The sequence below is a fragment of the Lonchura striata genome, chromosome 5, assembly GCF_046129695.1.
Source record: "Lonchura striata isolate bLonStr1 chromosome 5, bLonStr1.mat, whole genome shotgun sequence".
Lineage (NCBI taxonomy): Eukaryota > Metazoa > Chordata > Aves > Passeriformes > Estrildidae > Lonchura > Lonchura striata.
The window spans coordinates 8,223,851-8,246,101 of record NC_134607.1 but is presented as its reverse complement, the minus strand read 5'-3'; the positions used below and the strand labels follow the sequence as shown (position 1 = coordinate 8,246,101).

At 38.3% G+C, this 22,251-nt stretch overlaps 1 protein-coding gene across 16 annotated transcripts in view; it reads left to right on the top strand.

The window, feature by feature from the left end:
* Positions 1-22,251, top strand: part of PLEKHA5 (pleckstrin homology domain containing A5) — a 165,681-nt gene that overhangs the window by 101,829 nt on the left and 41,601 nt on the right. For 15 of the 16 annotated variants that reach the window (XM_077783260.1, XM_021535136.3, XM_021535139.3 and 12 more), the window contains 6 exons: positions 543-647; positions 5,206-5,278; positions 8,638-8,738; positions 9,671-9,786; positions 14,763-15,230; positions 20,911-21,379. In XM_077783260.1, coding sequence (XP_077639386.1) covers positions 543-647; positions 5,206-5,278; positions 8,638-8,738; positions 9,671-9,786; positions 14,763-15,230; positions 20,911-21,379 — 1,332 coding nt within the window. Of the gene's footprint in view, positions 1-542; positions 648-5,205; positions 5,279-8,637; positions 8,739-8,774; positions 9,292-9,627; positions 9,787-14,762; positions 15,231-20,910; positions 21,380-22,251 lie in introns of those variants that run through there. The other variant, XM_021535144.2, reaches the window with a different exon arrangement.

Below are 22,251 nucleotides of genomic sequence, written 5' to 3'. Positions count from 1 at the left end.
TAAAATAGTACTGAAATCAACCAAGAGATCACAGAACAAAGAAGGAATACTAAAAAACTAATTTATTTTAGGAAAGGGGGAGTTATATCTTGTTGGAATCTGAACAAGTTTTCATGTGTTAGTTCAGTGTTGGAAGCAGGAAAGAGTGGGATTCTTGGCCAGATCATTTGGTTTTTCATAATTAATAATAGTTCGTTCTGTGAGTTTATTTCTCTTCCTACAGCTCAGTAGGCATTCTGCCCACCTTAGAAGAAGGTCAGATGTGTATTTGGTTGGGTTTTTTCTTGTTTGAAAAAATCCCAAAACATCTTTTAGTACTTGTCTTGGGATTTATCTTTATATTCTCTGCAGAAGAAAAGAAAGAAATGCTGAAACCAGCAGAACCATGCAGTAATTATTTATCTAAAAAAGAATAGAGTTTGTGTTCTGCAGTCCCCCAGAGGAGCACATATAAGAAAAAGATGTTAAAGAAAAGAAAAGCGTTTTGATTTTTGTACAGTTATTGATGTCATGGTTTCTATAACGTGTTCAATTCAATTTAGACGTCACGATCTTCAAAGAAGGTTCATAATTTTGGGAAGAGATCGAACTCCATAAAGAGAAATCCTAATGCACCAGTTGTCAGACGAGGCTGGCTCTACAAACAGGTACCCAGACCCTCCTCACCCCCCTCTTTTTTTTTTCCCCTCTACAGTGTGCTACCAAAGACAACCACTTGCATAAAATACAATGATAGCAATAGCAGAATGAAGCTGTAAACTGTGATCTTCAATTCATTAACTTCTTACTGTGTATCAGTGTGATACAAATAAGGGCATCAGACAAGTAAAGAACATTGGTAGATTTTATATATACATGATTCTAAAAAATCTAAACAGATGTTGGTAGTAAATAGTTGATTTAATTTCAGGTATGTCAAGATGATGAGACAAGAGGTGTATGACCCAGAATACTGGGGGTTTTTAAGTTTCTTTTGTTCGACTAGGTATCTTTTTTCTAAAAGTAATATTTTCAATAAGAATAGTAAGTGGAGCCATTTCTTCATATATTTCACATAGGTATGTCTATTTGCTTTATTCAAAGATAATCATGTTAAAAAAAGATATTATTTTAGGTTTTCCCATGGGGTGTGGATTAATCTGAAGTATGTGCTCTGCAGGGACAGTGTTCTAACCTGCTATAAATTTGCTGTTCTGATTAATATTACAAATCTGTTTTTAAAACCCACCAAGAACTCATAATTTCAACTCATCTGAGACAAATGTGTGCATGTAATTTTTGATCTACATTGTCATTTACTGTGCCTACTCAGATAGACTGGAATGACCTGCATAGATTTCTGAGTGCTGGTGATGAGTCAGCCTTTAAAAACTGCTCAGATGATAAGATCTAGATGTGTCTGTTTAGTGGAAGATTTTCCCATGTTTAGACAATCCTGTGGCCTCTACTCTGAAAGTGAAGAGAACTCTGAGATGCAAATGCCGAGATTGAAAAATTTTCACAAAGATGATTTTGTTGCTGCTTTCTGGAGCACAGAATCACACAGTTGTCTTGTTTAGAAGGGACCTCATGATCATCTAACACAATTAGCCAGGCTCAGTTAGAGCAAGATCACAGAATCATGGAATATCAATGGAAGGGACTCATCAGGATCATCAAGTCCAACTCCTGGCCCTGCACAGGATGCCCCCAGAATCACACCATGTGCTTGAGAGTCTTGGGCATGACTTTGTCCAGGTGGGATTTGAATAGCCTCACAGATGAAGACTTCACCACAACCTCTCTGGCAACTTGTGACAGTATTTGACCATAAAAAATTCTACCTCTGCTGAGGTAGAATTTCATACTTCTTAATTTGTGGCCACTGTTTCTTTTCTTGCCCTAGGGAGAAGTTTGGCTCCACGTTCTCTACAGTCTTTCACCAAATGTTTATACTGATAGGATGCCTCCTAAGCTGCTCTCTCCCCAGGCTGAGCAGTCCCAGTTCTCTCACCCTGTTTTCATATGAGGATGCTCCAGGCTCTCAATCATCTCCAGGGCCCTTTGCTGGGTTCCCTGCAGTATGTTCACGTTTCTCTTGCACCAGTGAGCCCAGAGCAGGAGCAGCACTGCAGCCAGACCTCTGTGGTGCTGAGCAGAGAGGAAGGATGTCCTTGTCTGTGGGAATCCAGGACATCCCTCTGGCTGTCTTGAGACCCTGGCAAGAGGCTCGGAGACCCTGGCATGAAGTCAAAAACACCTGTGGCTTTATTTTAGCCTGTGGAAAAAGCTGTCAGCTTTGTATGAGGACTCACGAGCCACAAGGGTTTGAGTGGTCTGGTAGTTGAATTAACACAACGTGAAAAAGTAGAATTTTGTGGCTTTTTAGAATGGGGTTAAAGGAGACAAGATGGAGGGATTTGGGCGTGTCCTGACTTTCTTCTCCTTCTTTTTGCCCTCCTTATCTTGGTGTGATGGTGACACTTTTCTATTGGTTTAAGGAAGAGTCACACTGTCTACCATAAATGATAGATATTGGCACATTATTGTAAACATAGTACATGTAGGTTTTAGCGTAAAATGTAAATGCTGCCCAAGAAGGCAGACAGAATGCCATGGCCTCCTTGCTAGCCAGAGCTCAGCAGGTCAGAAAAAGAATTTTATAGATAAGGAAAAATAAACAACCTTGAAAAGCCGACCTTACGCATTACAGACTTCTTTGGCTGTGTGGGGCAGGAAAGGAGGACTTTCACATTCTCGGGGTCACCCCAACACCCAGACCCCGAGACTTGTCCTGCTCCTGGCAGCACTGCTAATGCAGTCTGGGGTACTGCTGCTCTCCCTTGCTGCGAGGGTGCATTCCTGGCTCATGTTGGTGTAGGGGGTTATTCCTCTCCTGATGGAGGACTGAGCATTTCCCTCTGTTGAACTCCTAGAGATCCTTCTCTGCCCAATTTCCCAGCCCGTCCAGTCCCTCTGTATGACAGCACAACCATCTGGAATATGAGGCACTCATAACTCTACCTATGTGCAGATTTACTCAGGTGAGCTCTGTGTGCAGCTCATTAATGAAGTTGTTAAATTGCCTTGGCCATGGTGTCAGCCCCTAGGGCACACCACAAGGCACTGGCCACCCATTCCCTGGGGCTGGCATGTCAACCAGTCCTTAAACCACCTCAGGGCTGGAGATGGTTTATGTGGGAAACAATTTAAATGCTGTGATGTTTGATTGGCATTTGTAAGAAAAGGTGCTGCTGTGTATTTCCATGTTGGAGTAGTCATTGAGAGCCAATTTAGTCAATTTTATCAACAGATAATCTTCAGAAATGGACAGTGAAAGCTTGTGCAGGTTTCTTTCTGATAGTAAAATAACATTTATGTAATCACAGAGTGGCAGTTTTTGTTTAATTCAGGGTGTGCTGTCTCAGTAAGTGTAGTGATCTTCTTCTGTAATTTTACTGCTAATTTTTAAATCCAGAGCCAACTTCTTTTTTGGAAGATGTTTACAATGAACATACTTTTTCTGAATAATGTTTCCTAGCTGATGCTTGGTTTATCCTTTCTTCTTCTTTCAGCTCATTTCCCCCACCCAAAAAGAGCAGAGCTTGAAATGCAAGGCTAAAAATATCCTGACTTTTCTTGAGCTGGGGAACTACTCCAAAAACAAACCCACCCCACAGTTTTTCATTAGAGAATCCCTCTTCTTCATTGTCACAAAACCTATTTACTACAAGAATATTTTCTAATTTGCACATACTTTTCTTTGTGAAACAGATTAACATATTTATTAAATCTGATTCTGCCAGGATGTGTGTGCTGCTGTGCTCTGGCTTATTTATACTGTAGGAGTGGTGGCAGTCTTTCATTCTGAGTTGTGTGGTGTGAATTGGTTATAAGCATAAAATAAAATTAAATTGCTGTACGAATAAACTTTATTTGGGAAGGAAATTTGCTCTAGGTATATGAGTGGTAGTAGAAGACAAAGTTCAACAGAATTTCTTCAGAAAACAAAGGAGGATGTACCTGAAGTGTTATCTTCCTCTTAAGAGAAAAAAAGCTTCTTGTTGTCGTTTTTGGGGTTTTTTTAATTAGTTAAACTGTAGATTTTAAACTCTAGCATGCATGGAAAAAAGGAGGCTCAGAGAGGGCCTCCTTACTCTCTACTGCTGCCAAAGAGGAGATTGCAGTGAGGTGAGGGCTGGTCTCCCAGGTGACAAGTGACAAGACAAAAAGAAATAGCTTCAAGTTCAAGGCTGGATATTGGAGAAAAATTTTTTCACCAGAACAGTTGTTAAGCATTGGAACTGGCTGCCCAGGGAAGTGGTTGGGTCATCAACCCTGAAGGTGTAATTAGATGTGTTCATGTGGCACTTGGGGACATGGTTTAGTGGTGGACTTGGCAGCACTGGCAGCAGCTGGACTCGATGAGCTGAATGGCCTTTTCCAACCTCAGCGGTTCCGTGACTCCCTGTTCACCTCAGGGTTCCTGGGTCACAGCCTTTGTCAGCAGTGACAGCTCAGGGTGAGAAGTCAAACACTTAAAACAGCCAAGAAATGGAGCTGGCAGCACACACAGCGCAGTTGTGTGTTGAGGTTTTATCTTTTTGTCAAGGTCGGGATTAAATGCGTGAGACGGTATTTCTTGTTGGGACTCAGATATTTATTAGTTCTTATCTGCGTCACAGTGTCACAAACTGAGAGTTCTACAGCATTTCACTCTAACTAAAAATAGAGCCCCATCTCTCTCTCTACAAGGCCTTTTAAGGATAAACTGTCCAATTAAGAAATGATACCTAAATTATTTTTACTTTTAACCCAATAACCAATCACCCATTCCTGCAATGAGAACTTTTTTATCCAATTGCACAAAACCACCCAAACCCACGGAGAAGATGGTGAAGAAGGACCAGCCTAAAACCTCCATCTTGCTTTATATATATTACTGTTTTTTAAAACCTTAAACTCTTAAGTTTTCCACCCTGTGACATTACACTCTTCTATTCAGACTCCACACCCACAATCCCAGTTCTGTCATTCCATTTTGGAAGCTTCTCCACGGCCTCAGGTCAAATGCAGTGTTCTCTTGGGGGTCAGTGCCTGTCAGCACAGAAAGTCTAAAATTCTCAGGAAGCAGGGTTCCAACAGCTGTGCAGTGCCTGGTTTGTGCTGGGAACCAGAGCTGTCCCCAGTGTGTGTTTTCTGACCTGATCCCTGTGATTCCTGCAGGACAGCACTGGAATGAAGCTGTGGAAGAAGCGCTGGTTTGTGCTCTCAGATCTGTGTCTCTTCTATTACAGAGGTAAGTTCAGCTTCTGAGAGCTTCCTTTGTTAATTTTGCTGGAAGCAGATAAATTTTGACACACCACTCAAATGTAAGAAATAAGTGGCTGCTTAACTTAATGGATTAAAATGGTTGTATAGCTGTCAATATCCAGGCCTGCTACTCTCATATTTTTTGGTTGTTTCTTTGCTAATTACCAGTTTCACATAATGGCTTCCTGCCTGCCAGGCTGTGCTCAAAGGGCAAGCCCATTCAGAGCCACCTCTGTTACTGAATTCTGGGTTGTAGTTTTTCTCACAGTTTCTGTTGCTATAAACTAAGCATGTCATGTTACATCTGATTTTTATGTGATTTAAGTAGCTGAAGTGGGGATAGGGAAGGGATATAGTGCAGGGGAGCTGAAACTCTGCCTTTAGAATAGTAGAGAGAATGGTAAAGAGCCTTTGGGAGCTCTAATCAGTGTTCATGAATACTTATCAAATGGAATGTTGTCCAATTCCATATGAGTAGAAGTCTGCTGTATTTGGAGCAAAAGAATCTGTTAGTAACCTCATGTAGCTAGATTTGACTTATTTTATATGGGAAAAAATAGCTGCTTCTCATTCTAGTCTGGAGTTAGGTGGGTTAGTGATCCCTTCACCACTGCAGATTATGAACTGTGGTGCTCCTTCAAAAGCAAATGGGACTTGGGCATAGGGAAACGTGGACAACCCTGAAATAAAGTCTGCAGCCATGTTAGTTTAAAGGAGGCTGAGAGTGAGGAGGATTGTAGAGCATGGCAAAATAGAGCAATGTAAACAGGGCTATCTGCTGCCTTAATGTGGGAGAAGGGCAACAGAGGTTTTGCGTCTGGGATGAAACTTTGGAATTGGTAGGACTGGTGCTGATGCTGGTGAGGCTGAAAGCAGAGACTGAGGAATTTAAAAAGGTGTTCACTAAAAGTGCAGCACAGATCCAATCAAAGACAAGTCAGGTCTGAAATATGAAAGCTCTCTTTGCAAATGAGTTAGTTAACAAATTCTGAGTTATTAAAATATGATCATTAGGCTTTGTTTCTCTGCCCCAAGTGGGTCAAAATCAGGCTGAAATTCCAGTTGTGGATGCATCAACTGACTGATACAGATACACTGTGGTTACCTAAGTGGCCATTATATATGCTTGGTGCTTTTTAGTGGTTTATTTTAAACACCTCTTTAGGCTCCTTCTTCAAAAAGTTGTAAAAAAGAGTGCTACATTACTGCTGTGTTAAGAACAGATTAAGATTAAGCACTGCACAGGAACTTTGTCAAAATAAAACAAAAAAAGCAATAAGCAAAACCAACAACAAATAAAATAAATATGAACAGCTCTGTAATCTTAGTTTTTATTTTCTATGTGTTATTCTGCCCAACATTCTAAAATACAGGCAGAATAATCTAAATTTTTTTACGTGATAAACGTAGCTTTTAGCCATCACTCACTAGAAAGTAGTAAAAACTGTTAAACTGGAATTAAATGTATGCAGTGATAGTCCAAAATGTATTAGAAGTGGCTGATAAAATATAAAAAGCATTTACTCTAAACCCTGTTATATTTCTGTTAATTCTGTCTGAGGTAGTAAAAAGATAGCAAAGGGAGGGTCATGCACTTGCTCCCAGATCAAACCACAGACCTGTTTGTGGTTGTGCAGTTGTGGTTGTTGGGTTTCTTTGGTTTTGTTAGTAAATCTTGCTAAACTTTCAGAATTGTGTTATAATGTTAGCAGCTGAAATCCAATTTATAGATGAAAAGAAAAATCATGTCATAGTATTTATTTTCTCCCATCTTAGAGAATATTCTCTTTCTGTTCCCCCGAGGCATGAAGGACTATCCTGTTTCATACTGGAAGGTTGTTATCGGCACAAATAAAAGTTCTTAGAACTGAACAGAAGATCTGCTGCTTTTTTTGCGTGCTGTTCACACACAGCACGCAAGTAAAGATAATATGGGGCAGTGGGATGTGTGGATAAAAACAAACATGATTTGGAACAGATTTTAAAAATCTGGAACTGGAATGTGGCAGAATGTCTTTAACAAAGACCAAAGGCCTTCAGACATGCAGCTGTTCAGTGGAACAAAAATGCTGAATGCTGTTATGTGGCACTGGTGGGGGATTTACTCAGTCATTAGTCAAAATATCATCTCGGAAAAGAGAACTTTTCCCACAAACAGAAGTCCAAATAAAGTAAACCCCAATATTTTCCCAATATGTATTTGGGGCCAGAGCACTTTGGTGTGTGGCTAGCAAGGAGTTAATATTTGAAGGGAAGGTGGGATGGTTTCAGTCATATTTGAAGGTACTGTTGAGTTGCTGGAAGTAAATCCACTCCATTTCTTTTCTGCCTTATAATAGGAATGAATTTATGCTCAGCTCTGCAATTTAAAGAACTATCCCCAAAAGCATCGTTTTTACATCTAATCTGTCATGTGATACTAAAATGGCTGGGCACAACTTTCCCCATATAAATAACAAATGAAGGTTTGGCTTTTCAAAATCCAGGAGTGAGAACCTGGAAAAGATTTTTAAGTCCACACATAAGCAATAGTCCTGTTTAAGTGTATTTTAATTGTAACAGTGTTGATTTTTCATTGAAATTTAAAAAAAAAAATTTAAAAAGTGGCTCTTTTCATCTTAATTTCATAGATTTATTGTGGGCACTATCTTCAACCAAGAGAAGTGTTATAAGGGACAGTCTCTAAGATACTGATTGTGAATAGCAGTTCTGTACATAACATACAATTAAGACAGACTTTATGAATTGCATCCAGTTATTCCTTTATTAAAGTATAAGTGGATTTAAAAGCTGGTTGAGGCTTTCAATTAAAATGTCAAATTTTTTATGATTTCTTGATCTAAAATTTTAAGTAAAACAAGGCTCTGGGAAAAGGTATTTATTTTGGGGGATAGTTTCTTTTACAAATTATCTGAAACGTGTGCATTCTTACAAATGGAATGTAATTGAGTGTAAACTCTGTGGGAATTATAATGATAATTCATAATTAATTATTATAATGGGAATTATGTAGCATAATATGCCTGAGATCATAAGAGGAATGTGCACATTTTCTCTAAAATGCCAGCAGTCATAAGCATTGTTTTTAATTACTTGTGTTGTCAGAGGTGTTTTTACAGAGGTGTTTTTACAGAGCAGGCAGGAGATGTGTGCTTTTCTGGTTGTCACTGAATTAGGAGCTTGACTTCAATCTGCTCTTCAGTGGATTTCTCGTTCTTAATTCTTTGTCTTCTGAGCTGAATTTCTTGGTCGTGCTCGTGTGTGGCTGAAAGAGTTTGATGAAGTGTCAGGATGCAAGTGTTGTGTATCCAAAGGCCATTTTCTAATCCCAGTGTGCGTTCCCAGATGAGAAGGAAGAAGGAATCTTGGGGAGCATACTTCTGCCCAGTTTCCAGATATCTGTGCTGTCTGCTGAGGACCACATTAACCGCAAATATGCCTTTAAGGTGAGGGAATCAGCTTTTCCATTGGATTTTGTATCTGAAAGCACAAGGGCCTGGTCACAAAAACTCATTTGACAGAGCTGTTAGGTAAAAAAGGATTGACAAACAGCTTCTGAGGCTGCTTTTTGCATAAAAGAGTAGCAAAAGTTTTGATATCAGTTTTTTATCCTGATATAAATACAGACATAATTACTAGAATGGGGAAATGGATGGGTATCACTTAGTAGTGTTTTCTTTTTTAGTTTGTGAATCTTAAATCCTGTGTGGTGCTTGAGAATTATAAACCAGCATCTGCAGCTGAACTTAACCCACTAATGAAAGTTCATTCATTATTTAATACAAAGTATCTTTACACATAAATAAAAATAATAACTTATTATCACTTAAATCACAATGTTACATGAATCACTCTTAGGAGTGTTTAGTGACAATCTTAAATCATGATATAAAATACTTCACTAAGCATTTTGTCCTGATCTTTTTTTTATTGTTGTTTTATGAGCTCCTTTTAGCACTTTGTTTGGTCTCCTAACCAAGACGTCACTTATTTACTATGGTAAGTACAAATTAAAACCTACTATATCATTCAGACTTCCAAAATCTTTGCTAAAATCTTATTTATTAGAATTATATTAATCTAAAATAATGAATTCTCAGTATTATTTTTAGTAGACTGAAGAAATTTAAACACTTTTTGTTTAATGTATTAATGAAGAAGCAGCCGTGATTGGAAATTATGGGCAGTTATTTTGAAAATATGAATGCAGTGACTAAGAAACAATGTAGTGTTCTTTTTGATTTTTTTTTCTGAGCATATTATTTGAAAAAATCTTGTTAGATAAAGCATTAGAGTGAATATGCAATAACAATATTTGCCTCTCTTTTTTTACAGAACCTTACATTTTTATTGCAATGACCATGTCATTTCCAATCAGGCAGCTCATCCAAACATGAGGACCTATTATTTCTGCACAGATACAGGGAAGGAAATGGAGTTGTGGATGAAAGCCATGATAGATGCAGCACTTGTGCAAACAGAGCCTGTGAAAAGGTAGTGTGGATTGACAAAACAGTGGGACAGTGTAATGCCTTCTCTTGTTTAGTTTGATTTGTTTAGTGAAAGACTGGTCCTTAATATAGAATGTAAATCAGCTGAAGTGATTTCTCCTTATATTGAAGACTCCTTACTAACTGGACAGTGTTGGATAAAATTTTGAAATAGCAAAAATAATCTAAATTCTGTTCTGAATATTGATTGTCAGGAGCTAGAAGAAAAAAAATGAACTATCCCTTTAGCCAGTGGCATCAGAAGAAGTGCAGTGACAAATTCTATGTGCAGGCATGTTTGACTTCTCTGCCCTCCTGACTGAATAGCAACAGTAGCTCAACTGGTGGCAGCCTTCGGCATAAACCTGTCATAATCCTCAAATTCACAGCTGGAGTTTCTGGCTAAATTAACCAGTTGTACCTGTGGGCAATCTGTGGGGAGCCATTCTTGTTCATCATTAAGCTGTCACCAAATTTATGCTTACCTGATCTGGAGCCTCACCTTCCTGTGCCCATGTGTTGACAGTGAAAAGCAAATTATCACCGGAAGCTTTGTGCTCTCTGAGACTGAGCCCTGTCTGCTGCTGTCTCTCCAGTGAGAGTCATTTGCTCTCAGAATGTGGTCCCTGGGGTCAGCTTCATGGCATCTGCAATGGAAACCTCATCAATTGAAAGTTTAAAAGCTCCTCATTATTGACAGCACAGAAGTTATTGCTGATGGCTGCTGTCACTTGATCCATTCCGTTAGTTCCTGCTACCCTGAAGCTAAATAAAGTCAGCAACGCTGAGAAACTCTTGAGTTTAAAAAAGTAATAGAAAAATCTGATGGTCACAGGTACCAGAGAAGTTTAGTAGTAATAAACTTTATCTAAAAAATCAGGTTTGGATTGCAGATACAATGGTAATTTATACATGGAGAAATTATTAAACCAAATCAAACCCACTTCAACCAAAAATCACATATCAATTGTATAAACACTTTGTACAAGAGCAAAACTGAAGTGGGGTCATTCTCAATCTTTTTCGAACTGGGGAAATGACCTTCATTTGATATTTGCAATACTGTGAATATCTGCCTGGGTATCACAGGCAGAACAGGCTTGCCAGCAGCCAAACAGTTGTCAGAAAAGCAACTTACATAACACCATCTTCTTATCTTGATTCGGGCAAGAAACCTCAGAATGAAACAGAAGTAGATGTGACCTCTTTGAAAAATTTTGTTGGTAGCCTTGAAATAATTACTTCAGAGAAAATAGATTTGAAGTCCAAGTCTTAAAGAATTTCAAATCTGTTAGCTATAATAAGGAAGAAAACTCTTAAGACATCTGTTTTCTAAAGAATCCATCTATTGGCTGTTTTTTAAGTTCTTAAAAAGAAACATAGCAGGATATGATCTTATGCAGAAGAAATACTGTTCTTTCCCTGTAAAAATCTGTTAAGTATTAAGTGTCTTATTACCTCATCTCTAAGTAACCTGGAGTTTGGCATAGATGGAGCTTAAGCATAAATGGTTTTGGTTCAGTCAAATTTGGCAGTACTTTTGTTACTGAATTCTGTTTTTTTAGAGGTTCTGACACTGCACTGAATACAGTTTTCTAACAGACTTGCAATGCAATAAATGAGTACTTAAGAACTTGCTTCCTTAAATATTCATGTAAAATGATGTTGGGCCACTTTTAATTGCCTGTTAATATAAAATGCTCAATGATAAATCAAAAGTTTTTTACAGTATAATTCTTTAAACTTAGAAATCAAGACACTTCACTGCTTATGGTACTCTGGAAATCAAATCCAAAAGTCTGTTAAACCAAATCTTTTAAATAATTTTTGTGTCTATTTTTTCTGGAGATGTGAGTTCCTTGGAGAGGATAAAGATAAAAGGAATATTTAAAACATTAAGTTGGTGGGAGGGAAGGGATGTTGCCAAGTTTTTTATAAACTACTCTTTTACTCTTATTTTCCACACATAGTTAGCCACATAAACCACAAATGAGATACTGAAGCAAGAAAGTAAAAATGTACCCATTTCTCTTAGAACTGGTCTTTATTAGCAGTAGAAATACTCCCTTCTAACGTTTAGCTGCAGGGAAGGACAAACAGTATTTGGTCCTATTGACTTAACTGTAATTACCCCTTTCTAAACAATTTTGACTTTACCTAGATAGTACGTTCAAGTTTAATAATGTACTGAGAGACCTATTAAACTAATTAAACAAAATACTTCATTTAGTGAGGAGCTGTTAAAGCTTATGACTCAAAATATTATCTCAAACACCCTCCCTGGCTGCTTGCCTGTGTTTTTAGATAGTAGTGTCCACCAACACACTGATTTACAGTTTAACCTAAATGCTGATTCTCTGCACTCCCAGGTTTGAGTGTCATTTTTCTGTCCTTTCACTGTCACCTTGTGTGCTGCAGCCTTTGTTTCTCCTCAGTGATGCAGCATGTACTAAGAAAAGATTGCTTCTTTCCCTCCTGGTGTAGTTACTTTCCCTGAACAGCATAAGCCAGGCTGCCAAAAAAGCACTTGTTAGCATAGAGACATCCACAGTGGGGGCTGACTGACGTCAGTGTGCTTGGAAAAGATGGCTTTTCCTTTTCAAATGCCTCTGCCTTGCTTCGTTAAATCACAGTCCTCGTGTCCATCTGATCATTAATCACATGCTCCCCCCCTCCAACCCCTTCAGCATTATTTCTTTCTATAAACCAGCATAAAATTGTACTTCTCCTGTACTGCATATTTATTGTACATATGATTCCTTTTTGGTTGCAGAAATACATGAACTGCATTCCGCATATGCTGAAAGACCCGTGTTCAGTGCTCATTCTCTTCCTCTTCTCCCTATCCCATCCTCAAACAGCCTGCAAGCTTTATTGAATATGTCTTGGAGAGCTAGCTATAAATATGGAGCCAAATACACATATGGATTTATGTTTCTTACATTTGTTTTTGATAATTTTTTCCCATATGGGTCCTCCAGCGTGGAAAGAGATCCCTTGCTCACTCAGAGTTGGCTGATTTGGTTTCACCAAGTTGAGAGAGTCCAGCAGGCTGTTTGAATGTCAGTCCTTCAGCCTCTACACCAACCCAAAGAGTATGAAATGTAAATGTTTGGCTCTGTATAACCATAGTAATGAGGGATACAGCATGAGGCTACATGGAAGAACAATTCTGTGATTTTGGGAGTTGCTGGTTTTTAATTAAAACACAGTGGAAAGTACTGTGAGAGTGTGAATTGAGCCCAGTGCCAAGGCTTGACTTTGCCACATATATGATGAGTGTCCTAAGACATGCCATTTTCCCTCTCCACCAAGGATTTTCCACCTTTTCCTCTGCTCTAAAGCCACCTGAGAATGATTTATAATATGTTTTATATTATATAATGGGGTAGATGGTGCCGTTGAGACATGCTGCAAATATTAATTCCCAGGATTATTTGCAAGGTAATCTTTATATTAATTTGTAAACTCCAGAATGCTGGCTCAAAACTGCAATCTTAACACCTTTTCTTTACTTGATAACTGTGGGAAATGGAGCTTTTAATTCACGTTCCTGTTGGGAAATTCCTTTGGTTTCTGGTAGAACACTGCGTAGTGCAGCTTTGAGGTAGGAGTGAGGAGGATCGTTTTCTTTTCCATTACCTTGAGAAGGAATCTAGGGACAAATGTTTAGTCTTGGGAGCAATTAAAGATCTTGGGGGGAAAAATAAATGGCTTTTTTTCACAGTGGGGTAAGCAATAATGCTGACAGCTGTGTATGTAGTCAGTCTTCTTGTGCTCTTGGTAAGTTGTGTGTGTGATGGCCTTTTTATAGACATTTCAACTGGATGCAGTTATAAAGATGAATAATGCATTTAAAAAAAAAAGATACAAAACAAAAAGTTAATTCGACATCCTCTTAAAATAAAGTGTTGCTCTTAGTTTGGTTTTATACAGAGATATAATCTCAAGAAATTATATCTCTTCCTCTTCTTCCCTCCCATACCAAAAAATATAGAGCAAAACATTTTGAAGTGGTGAGGTTATTTTTTTAGTGAACTAAACCCAAAAGTCAATTTTTGAGCTGGAATTGAAATTCAGGTCTTCCCAGTTTGGCAAAAGATAGAGCCTCTTGACATTAGGAAATTTTAAAAAGAAGGTCACTAGTAGAACTGCATACATTGAGTACTTGTGTAAATACTGTACAGCAGTAGCAATTCTAAAAGTATCATTATTTTTGTGATGCAGTTCCTTAAGTCAGCAGCTATTTCCCCCCTTAAAGTTAGAAAAAGCCACAGTCATTTTCTGCAAAATATGTGCCAGCCAAAGTGATAACACACCAGAGAAACCTAATTGATACCAATGACCATGAAAAGTCATTTGCTTTCTTTAAAGGAGCTCATTATATGCTAAATTCAGCAGTCTTGTGAATCACAAGCTGACTTTGAAAACCATGTGAATTTCAGCCTGTTGACATTTGGAAGCTGAAGCTCTTGGGGAGCCACTGAATATTTTCACCCTTTGCATTTTCCGCCCTCCAGGAGCTGAACATCCACTTTTTTCAGACTCTGGCTTTATTTCCTGTGGTGCACATGTTTTCTAGGGGGTTAAGTGACTCTTGAATTTTAAAAAAAAAAATTACCTCATGTTATAATTGTTTTAGAAACAGCAAATAAAGACAGAAGTGTAGAAGAAAACAATACTCACATTTGCCACCCAGAATAACCCTAAATCAAGCAACTAAAAACCAAACCAATCAAGCACTACCATCAATCCCCAAACAAAATTAAAAACAAAAGAAAAAGAACACCAAAACAGCAGCAACAAAACCCCCCAACCTGTCCTTGATTATTGTGAAAATGTCCTGATTTTTTGTCTCGAAGTCAAAATATTATTGCAAAATATACAGTCAGGGGTTGACTGAAATAACTTCCTATTTTTTATTGTTACTTGTAAGGAGCATTTTTTTGGTATTACAACTTGTCATATGTTCCATTCCAGAATAGAGAAGTTCACTGTTGAAAATACATCACCTCGAGAGGCAAATAACATTTCAAACCATCGGGTGCTAATTAAGCCAGAGGCACAGAACAACCAGAAAAACAAAGAAGTGAACAAAAACGAGGAGAAAAAAGCTTTGGAAGCTGAAAAATACGGATTCCAGAAAGTTGGGCAAGACAAACCATTAACAAAAATCAACAGCGTGAAGCTGAACCCTTTGGGATCCGATTACAGAACTTTGCCCATAAGCACAATTCCAGGTGGGCACTTCAGGCCTGTCCATTTGAATGGCTCTGAGAATAAATCCATGGGAGTGGTGCTGGCGGATGCTGGGGATGGGGCCCATCACAACGCGGTGCCAGCGCATGCCGAGTCCGAGCGGGTCATGCAGAGAACCAACTCCATGCTGCAGCTGGAGCAGTGGATTAAAATCCAGAGGGGGAAAGGACACGAGGAGGAAACAAGAGGGTGAGTACTGGGTAATTTTTTTTTTTTTAGCCTTTCTAGTAAATAATACTTACATTTGTATCCTGGTTATTTTCTCTAATTCTAGATCTATATTATATAATCACATTCTTCCTTCTCTCTAAGAAATGCCTGGGTCACTTCTCAGAACAGATGTATGAAAGTTTCGTATATTAGCATTTGAATTATCATGAATAAATTAAAGCATATTATTAATAAATAACAATGGCCATAAACCCTTTTTGGGTGTTAGGCATAACCCTGTCCTAGCTGGGAGAAGGCGTCATCATTCATAAAAATCCTTTTTCCTCTTAAAATCTGTTCTTGAAATTGCCCTCTCTTCTGCATTTGAGGATTCTCAGAACTGATATATGAAAGTTTCTTTTTTTAGCATTTGAATGATTATTAATAAACTGAAGTATATTAATAACTCAATAAATAAAAATGGTCACAAATCCTTTTTCGGTATTAGAAATTTCCCTGTCCTAGCAGGGAACATGTGTCATCACTCATAAAAATTACTTTTCCCCTTAAAATCTGTTCTTGAAATTGCCTTCTCTTGTACATTTTTGCTCAAAAATTCTTGTAATAATATTTTATTTGAAATTCTTTTTAAAAAATATTCCTGGGAGCTTTGAAACCTTAAACCAGCTTTAAATGAAGATAGTGAGAGAGAGGATTTACCTAAAAATAAGACAGAATCTAGCTTGATGCTTAAAGCTTCTCTTCTCATGAAATTAGCTATCAGCCAGTTATACTATTGAGCTCTAGAGCTTATTCATGAAGCTTTAAAATGGTGTGTGAATGATTGACAATATTGAATGTCATGCCAATAGTAATTTCTCTGACAGAAGTGCAGGGATGTTGCTTCCAGACTGCCTTACAAACAAGCAGCTCCAGCAGGAAAATGCTAAAGGTTTTTAATATTACATTTGATAGGAAGTATGGAGATGCTATCACAGGAGATACTTGGAAGGGCTGGAAATTAAGGAGTTTGTGTATTGATGGATGGCAGAGCAGAGCTTAAGATAAACCAAGTTCAGAAAATGTGTTTCCCCCACAAATTTTGAGATATATAGCTGGGTGCTTCCCTGTTTTTGCAAAATCTTGAAACATTTCCATGAACTTGGCTTCCACTTGCCAAGGTTGAAGATTTCCTCACTGCTTTTAGCCCTTTATTACACATAAATTGGATTTGTTAATGTTTTGTTTCATGAAATGCTTATCATAAGTAGTTTGATCAAGTTTGAACTTGCAATACAGACAGGGACTTGCACACCCTGACATTTATCTTATTATTTAAACTTGCATAATGAGAACTCAGAAGACTCTTTGATGAAGTTAATTTTTTTAATTGGACTTTAAAACTTGCAACCAACCAACCAAACAGAAGAAACTAGAAATAGCTATGCTATTTTTCAGTTGTGAACAAGTATAAAAACCCTAAAATTTATTTCTTTGTGGGAATCAAATAGAGGGAAATGCTATTAACAATATGTTACTAATTAACAATATTTTATTTCTGAGTATAGGGAGCACTTGTTTGCCTAGATAAGAGTGGCACTGATAACATAAATGCTTTCGAAAGCAGTTCTACATAAAAGTTGCAAACTGAAGGAGACTTAGCTTTGAGCTATTTTTGCTTTGCATGGAGACAGCCTTGAATAATGATCCAGATATCTAATGTATAAAATGATGTCTTTTAAATGAGCATACATTTAAATTTAAAATTTTATTTTTCTTCAGGATGCCAGTTTCTGGCTGGAGAGAGAAATTTAAATAGAATCAAAGTTGTGAATGAGAGTAGAGAAAAGTTCTGGTTTCTGTTAAAGCTTAAGGTTGGGGTGAGAGGAGCCTAAGGCTGTTTAAGACCTGTAAAACACATAATTAGAATTTTTGAAAAAAGTAGTCTTTACTTAATGGGAGAAAGTTGCTGACTGTCCACCAAGCTGCTTTCCAGTGCATCTGTAACTATTGTGTCTGCATCAGAGAAATCATGGAGGGGAGTATTTCTGGTATGTCAGACTCCAAAAAAAAAAAAAAAAAAAAAGGGACTAATGCTAAAATGTTAACAAATATGTTCCATTAAATGACTATATAGAAAAGAAAAGAGGAGCTCTTAGTTGTCCTCAGTAGAGAATGAAGAAGGTTCACTATACATTTACTAATTTTTTAGAGGAACAGGCTGACCCCTCAGTAGTTCGATTGCCCAAAAAAGTAAAGAGAATGACAGCAATGTAGATTTTAATTCTTCAAGGAGTTATCTGTTTTTTCCATGGATCTAGACATCTAGTTGGGCAAAACCCACATGAATAAACTGCTGCCTTAAGGCAAAGTTATTTAAAACCAAAAATAAATGTGTTTAAATAAAAAATAGACACATTTTACTTCATTATCATTTTATTGAGTTTTGCACATGTCAGTTATGAATTAAAATGTTTTTCATGAAAGTGGTTTACTTGACCACTTGGTCTTTCTCAAGTGTGAAAAAATAGAGGGGTCGTTTGGTACTAAGTTATGTTTTTTGTTGCTGCTAACCCAGGACCTGAGCCCGTCTCTCTGCCTTGCCTATATAAGAGTCATCTGAAATAATAAATGCAGTAAAACACCAGGCCTCAATCTTCCACTGTGCCACCCTTTCTTGAATCCTACTTGAAAGTTCTGTATTTGGGGCCAGCTGGTGTTTGTGTTCATTAGGATGAAGGGCTGTTTTCAGGTTTCAATCCGAGGATATTCACAACTTTGCAGAACTGGGCCCCTAAAGGCCAAGCAGCAAAGTTGCATTCCCAGTGTCTTGGTTTGAAAGACAGGTATCTGCTAAGAAAGGCAGGAGCCTCCCTTGAAATGGAAAATGTAAATCCCATCCCTTTGAATTATTACAGTTTTGAAATTAAGGGGCTCTCAGGCAAAGATGTGGGAATAGGAATAATGGTTCTTTACTAGGAAAATTAAGACAAATGCAATAGTAGAAAAAAAAAAAAAAAACTACTGTCAGAGTCAGAATAGGAGCTGACAGCCTGTGGGTCAGGGAGGTGGCAGCAGTCCCATCCCATGGTGACTCAGTCCTCCTGCAGTGCCAGCTGTGCTTCTGCTGGAGCAGGGATCCTGGACAAGGGGGTAGTTTTCCTCTGGAGCTTCAGGGCTGGTGGAGATGGGCCTGGGCTTCCTCTGGGAATGCAGTGGGGAAGAAAGCGGCTCCTCTGGGGATGCAGTGGGAAAAGGCTGTTGTGGTGTTGCAGAAGTCAGATTATATCCAGGTAGGAATGCTTGGCTCCTCCCCCTGGGCAGAGCATCTCCCCATGGGATGATGGAATTTTCTCAGCCATGCAGGGACACTCACTGGCCATGAACAGAAGATAATTAATAATTAATGGCCCAATAACAGAAGTGATCTTCTGAAGGGAGGATTGATTGTGGAAGAGATAAAGCAAACTGCCCAATGAACAGAAGATACCTGCCCTACCTCTAACAGATGGCAGTAGAGCACACACTCCCAAGCACATCTGGCATTTCCTGCTTAATACAGCCAAATAGTCCAACTCAGACACCAGAACCACTGTTGCTATCCAAGAGCAGTCCTAGAGACAACCTCTCAAGGTGTCTCTAAACACATGTGGAAGACTCCTTCTCATATGGGAACAATTTTAAGGAGCTATTTATGATGGCAGCTGCAGAAATATTTTGCAACCTCAGACCTAACTGCAGCAGTCTTTCCTTGTGTGCAGAGCAGCTGGAAGCTGCAGTGCTGTCTGGAGTTGGGTTTCAGGTTTGACTGGAATGACATTTTCGCAAGTGTCAACAGGACATTCGTGAAGCTATTTTGATTTTATTGAATTATGTAAAACAAGGCTTAATATTGAGGTGGTTGAACTTTTTTCAATTTTCATCATTTAGCAATTGAAGGTGGATTATGTTATCTTTCTAAACGTTCCAGAATATAAGTAATTGCATGCAGATTTTAAATTGATGTATTTGCACAGTAAGACCTTCAGGCAGCTTTTTTGCAAGTTCAGGGTATTTAAAGGTGCCCACAGGATTACACTGCCCATTTAATTAATAAATGTGTGAGGAGCTTTAGTGAGTGAGGTGTGTCTTGCTACTAAATATATTCATGAAAATCAGACTGTACTGTAGTTGTTATGGGGTATAGATAAAATTATATTTTGAAAGTTAAAAACAGAGCTCAAAAGCATCTTGTTTGGTTGGTTTGGAATATGGAGATGGACAAAAGCCTTATCATTAATGGTATTTTACTAGAGAATTTTGGAAGTATTTTAGCTGATTTGGCAACAGAAGACTAGGACTTAGAATCCCTTTTCCCTTTTTGTAATTTTTTTTGTGAGAATGGGAAGCTGTCCAATACAAAGTGGGGATAATTCTTTGGTAATTCTTGAAAACCTTCAGAAACTGTAGCAGATTCTGTACATAAAGCTCTTACAGCAGTTTTTATCTTCAAAATGTTGCAGATGATCATAAATATTCAGCCTAACTATTTTCAGTGAAAAGTGGGTTTTGCCATCATCAATTTCCCTGATAAGAAAGGCTCTCCATAAGGCTCTTTCCATAAGGCTCTCACATGCATGATGCTGGTTTACCTTGCCATTTGATCGACATAATTTTTTTTTTTTTTTTTTGTGACACTGAAGGAATTCAAAAGCGTCTCCAGGTTCTGGTGCTTCATGGTGCAGGGATTTTAGCTCACATTAGTGTGGGGTGTAGCTGGAAGCTACTGCCCTCTCATGGCTAAATCAGATCCAATATGAGGCTGTTTTTGTTGTCTATAAGCAAGTATCAATCATATGATTCTCTGTAGCAAAAGGCTTTAAGAGGTGCTCATTTGCATTTTAGATAAAGGATGAATAAATCAATATTTATGACCTAGATTTTGTCCTCTGAAAAAAAATGAACAAGAAGTGCTTTGTCATACTTAGGCATGCATCAATCCTTGGTATAGAAAATTTTGTATTTCCACTAATGCTGAAAGTTGCTAAATTACTGTAGAACTCCAGACTTTTAATGGGGCAAAAAATTAAGAAAATAAGCCTTTGAATTCATATCTGAGTTGAAAAGCAATAAAATATTATTATTAAACAAAGATGTGTACTGCTCTTTGTTTCACATGAATGGCTGATACAGAATGACTTGTCCTTGACAATTGCAAAATATAATTTCTGCAGACAATTCCAGCAGTTTTCCCACAGAATGCTGTTTAAATTTTTTTTTTTTTGTCTGTAGTAATTGCTCAATATTTTCTTAGGGAAACAACAGGATTTTTTTTCACTTATGAAAAAAAAAGCAAAGATTTCAAATGGAAATATGGAAACAGTGTAGAACTTTAAGCATTTAAAAACTTTCACCTATCCAGCATATAGACAAGTTCCAAGATTTGATCAAAACTGGAAATCAGGTTTGCCAGTCTAGTAGGGTACTAGACTGGCAAACTGGTAAAAAGATGAAATATGGATTATATCAGCAAGATAATCAGAAAGGATCCACTTTTGGCTGCTAACAGTGCATTCAGTCAGCATCATTGATTCTTGAACTGTTGCCTTGAATTTCTTGAGTGCTTTTTAAGTGGCACTCAAAGTATTATAAAAGGTGAGAGCTGGATAAACCCAACCCACAGTGAACAACTTTCTATTGCCACAGTATTAACACTAACAGAAGAAAACTTGTGTTCCAGCGTCATCTCCTACCAGACGCTGCCGAGGAATATGCCAAGCCATCGAGCTCAGGTGCTGCCCCGGTACCCAGAGGGGTACAGGACACTGCCAAGGAACAGCAAGACACGTCCAGAAAGCCTCTGCAGCGTGGCTCCCTCGGCGTACGACAGAGCCGTGGGGCCCGCGAGCGCTGAGGACAAGCGGCGCTCCATGCGCGATGACACGATGTGGCAGCTCTACGAGTGGCAGCAGCGCCAGTTCTACAACAAGCAGAGCACTCTCAGCAGGCACAGCACCCTTAGCAGCCCAAAAACCATGATCAACATCTCTGATCAGACCATGCATTCCATTCCCACGTCCCCCTCGCACGGCTCCATCGCCGGGTTCCAGGGATACTCCCCGCAGCGGACATACCGCTCAGAGGTGTCGTCGCCAGTGCAGAGGGGAGATGTAACCATTGACCGCAGGCACAGGACGCACCACACAAAGGTAAAAAAAGCTTCATTTAATAGTTAAAACTCTGTTTTACAGGAATTTTCAGTAGAATGTATCTGATCACTGGAAAACTCGTGTTGCACCAGAGTATATTTTACTATAATGGATATTGTTACGTCACGGTTTTTGTGGAGAAAGGTTTGGTTTTAACAAGGATGGAAAAACCCAAGAGTAGTAAAAAATGTACTTTTTAAAAATACTAGATGATGAAAATATGTCCCGATACTACTGCCCATGATAATATGTTTCCCCTAAAAAAAAATAAGGGGTCAGGAGGCAAATTATTCAGAATACTGTATGCATGTGCAGAACTGTAACTCCTTTCTAGCACCAAGAAGACTCAAAATCCCAGGTTTCTTTGCACATGCTGCTTTCTGTCCTTCAGCAGCAAGTTTGACTGCCTTGGGTTCCAGCAGCAAATCGAGTGTATTGTTCCTTTTTGTTCCTTCGAGCTCTTAGGGGGATCACTGTCGAAATGCACACAACTTTAGTGCTTGACCACATGAAGAATTGTAAACTTGGCTGCCATATATGCCCCTCTGCCACATCCAGCATGCTCGTGTTACCATGGGTTATAATAGATTGGAAATAATTAAATAAAAATTACTCCTTCAGTTGTATGTAAAATGCTCCTGAGCATTTTTCTAAAAACTTTGTATCTGTGGATGTCTCTTTTTTTTTTTTTTGATGCAGGAAAGAAAAAATCTATAACTACAACTTAAAGCAATTTAAACAACTTAGAGTTGATTATCAGGTGTTGGATTTTAAAGTTTTTAGATCCGTATCACCAAAGGAGTAATTTTGATTTGGCATCCTTTGTGTCTCAACTGCTCTGGAAATTTAGTAATCAATGCTTCTCAAATATC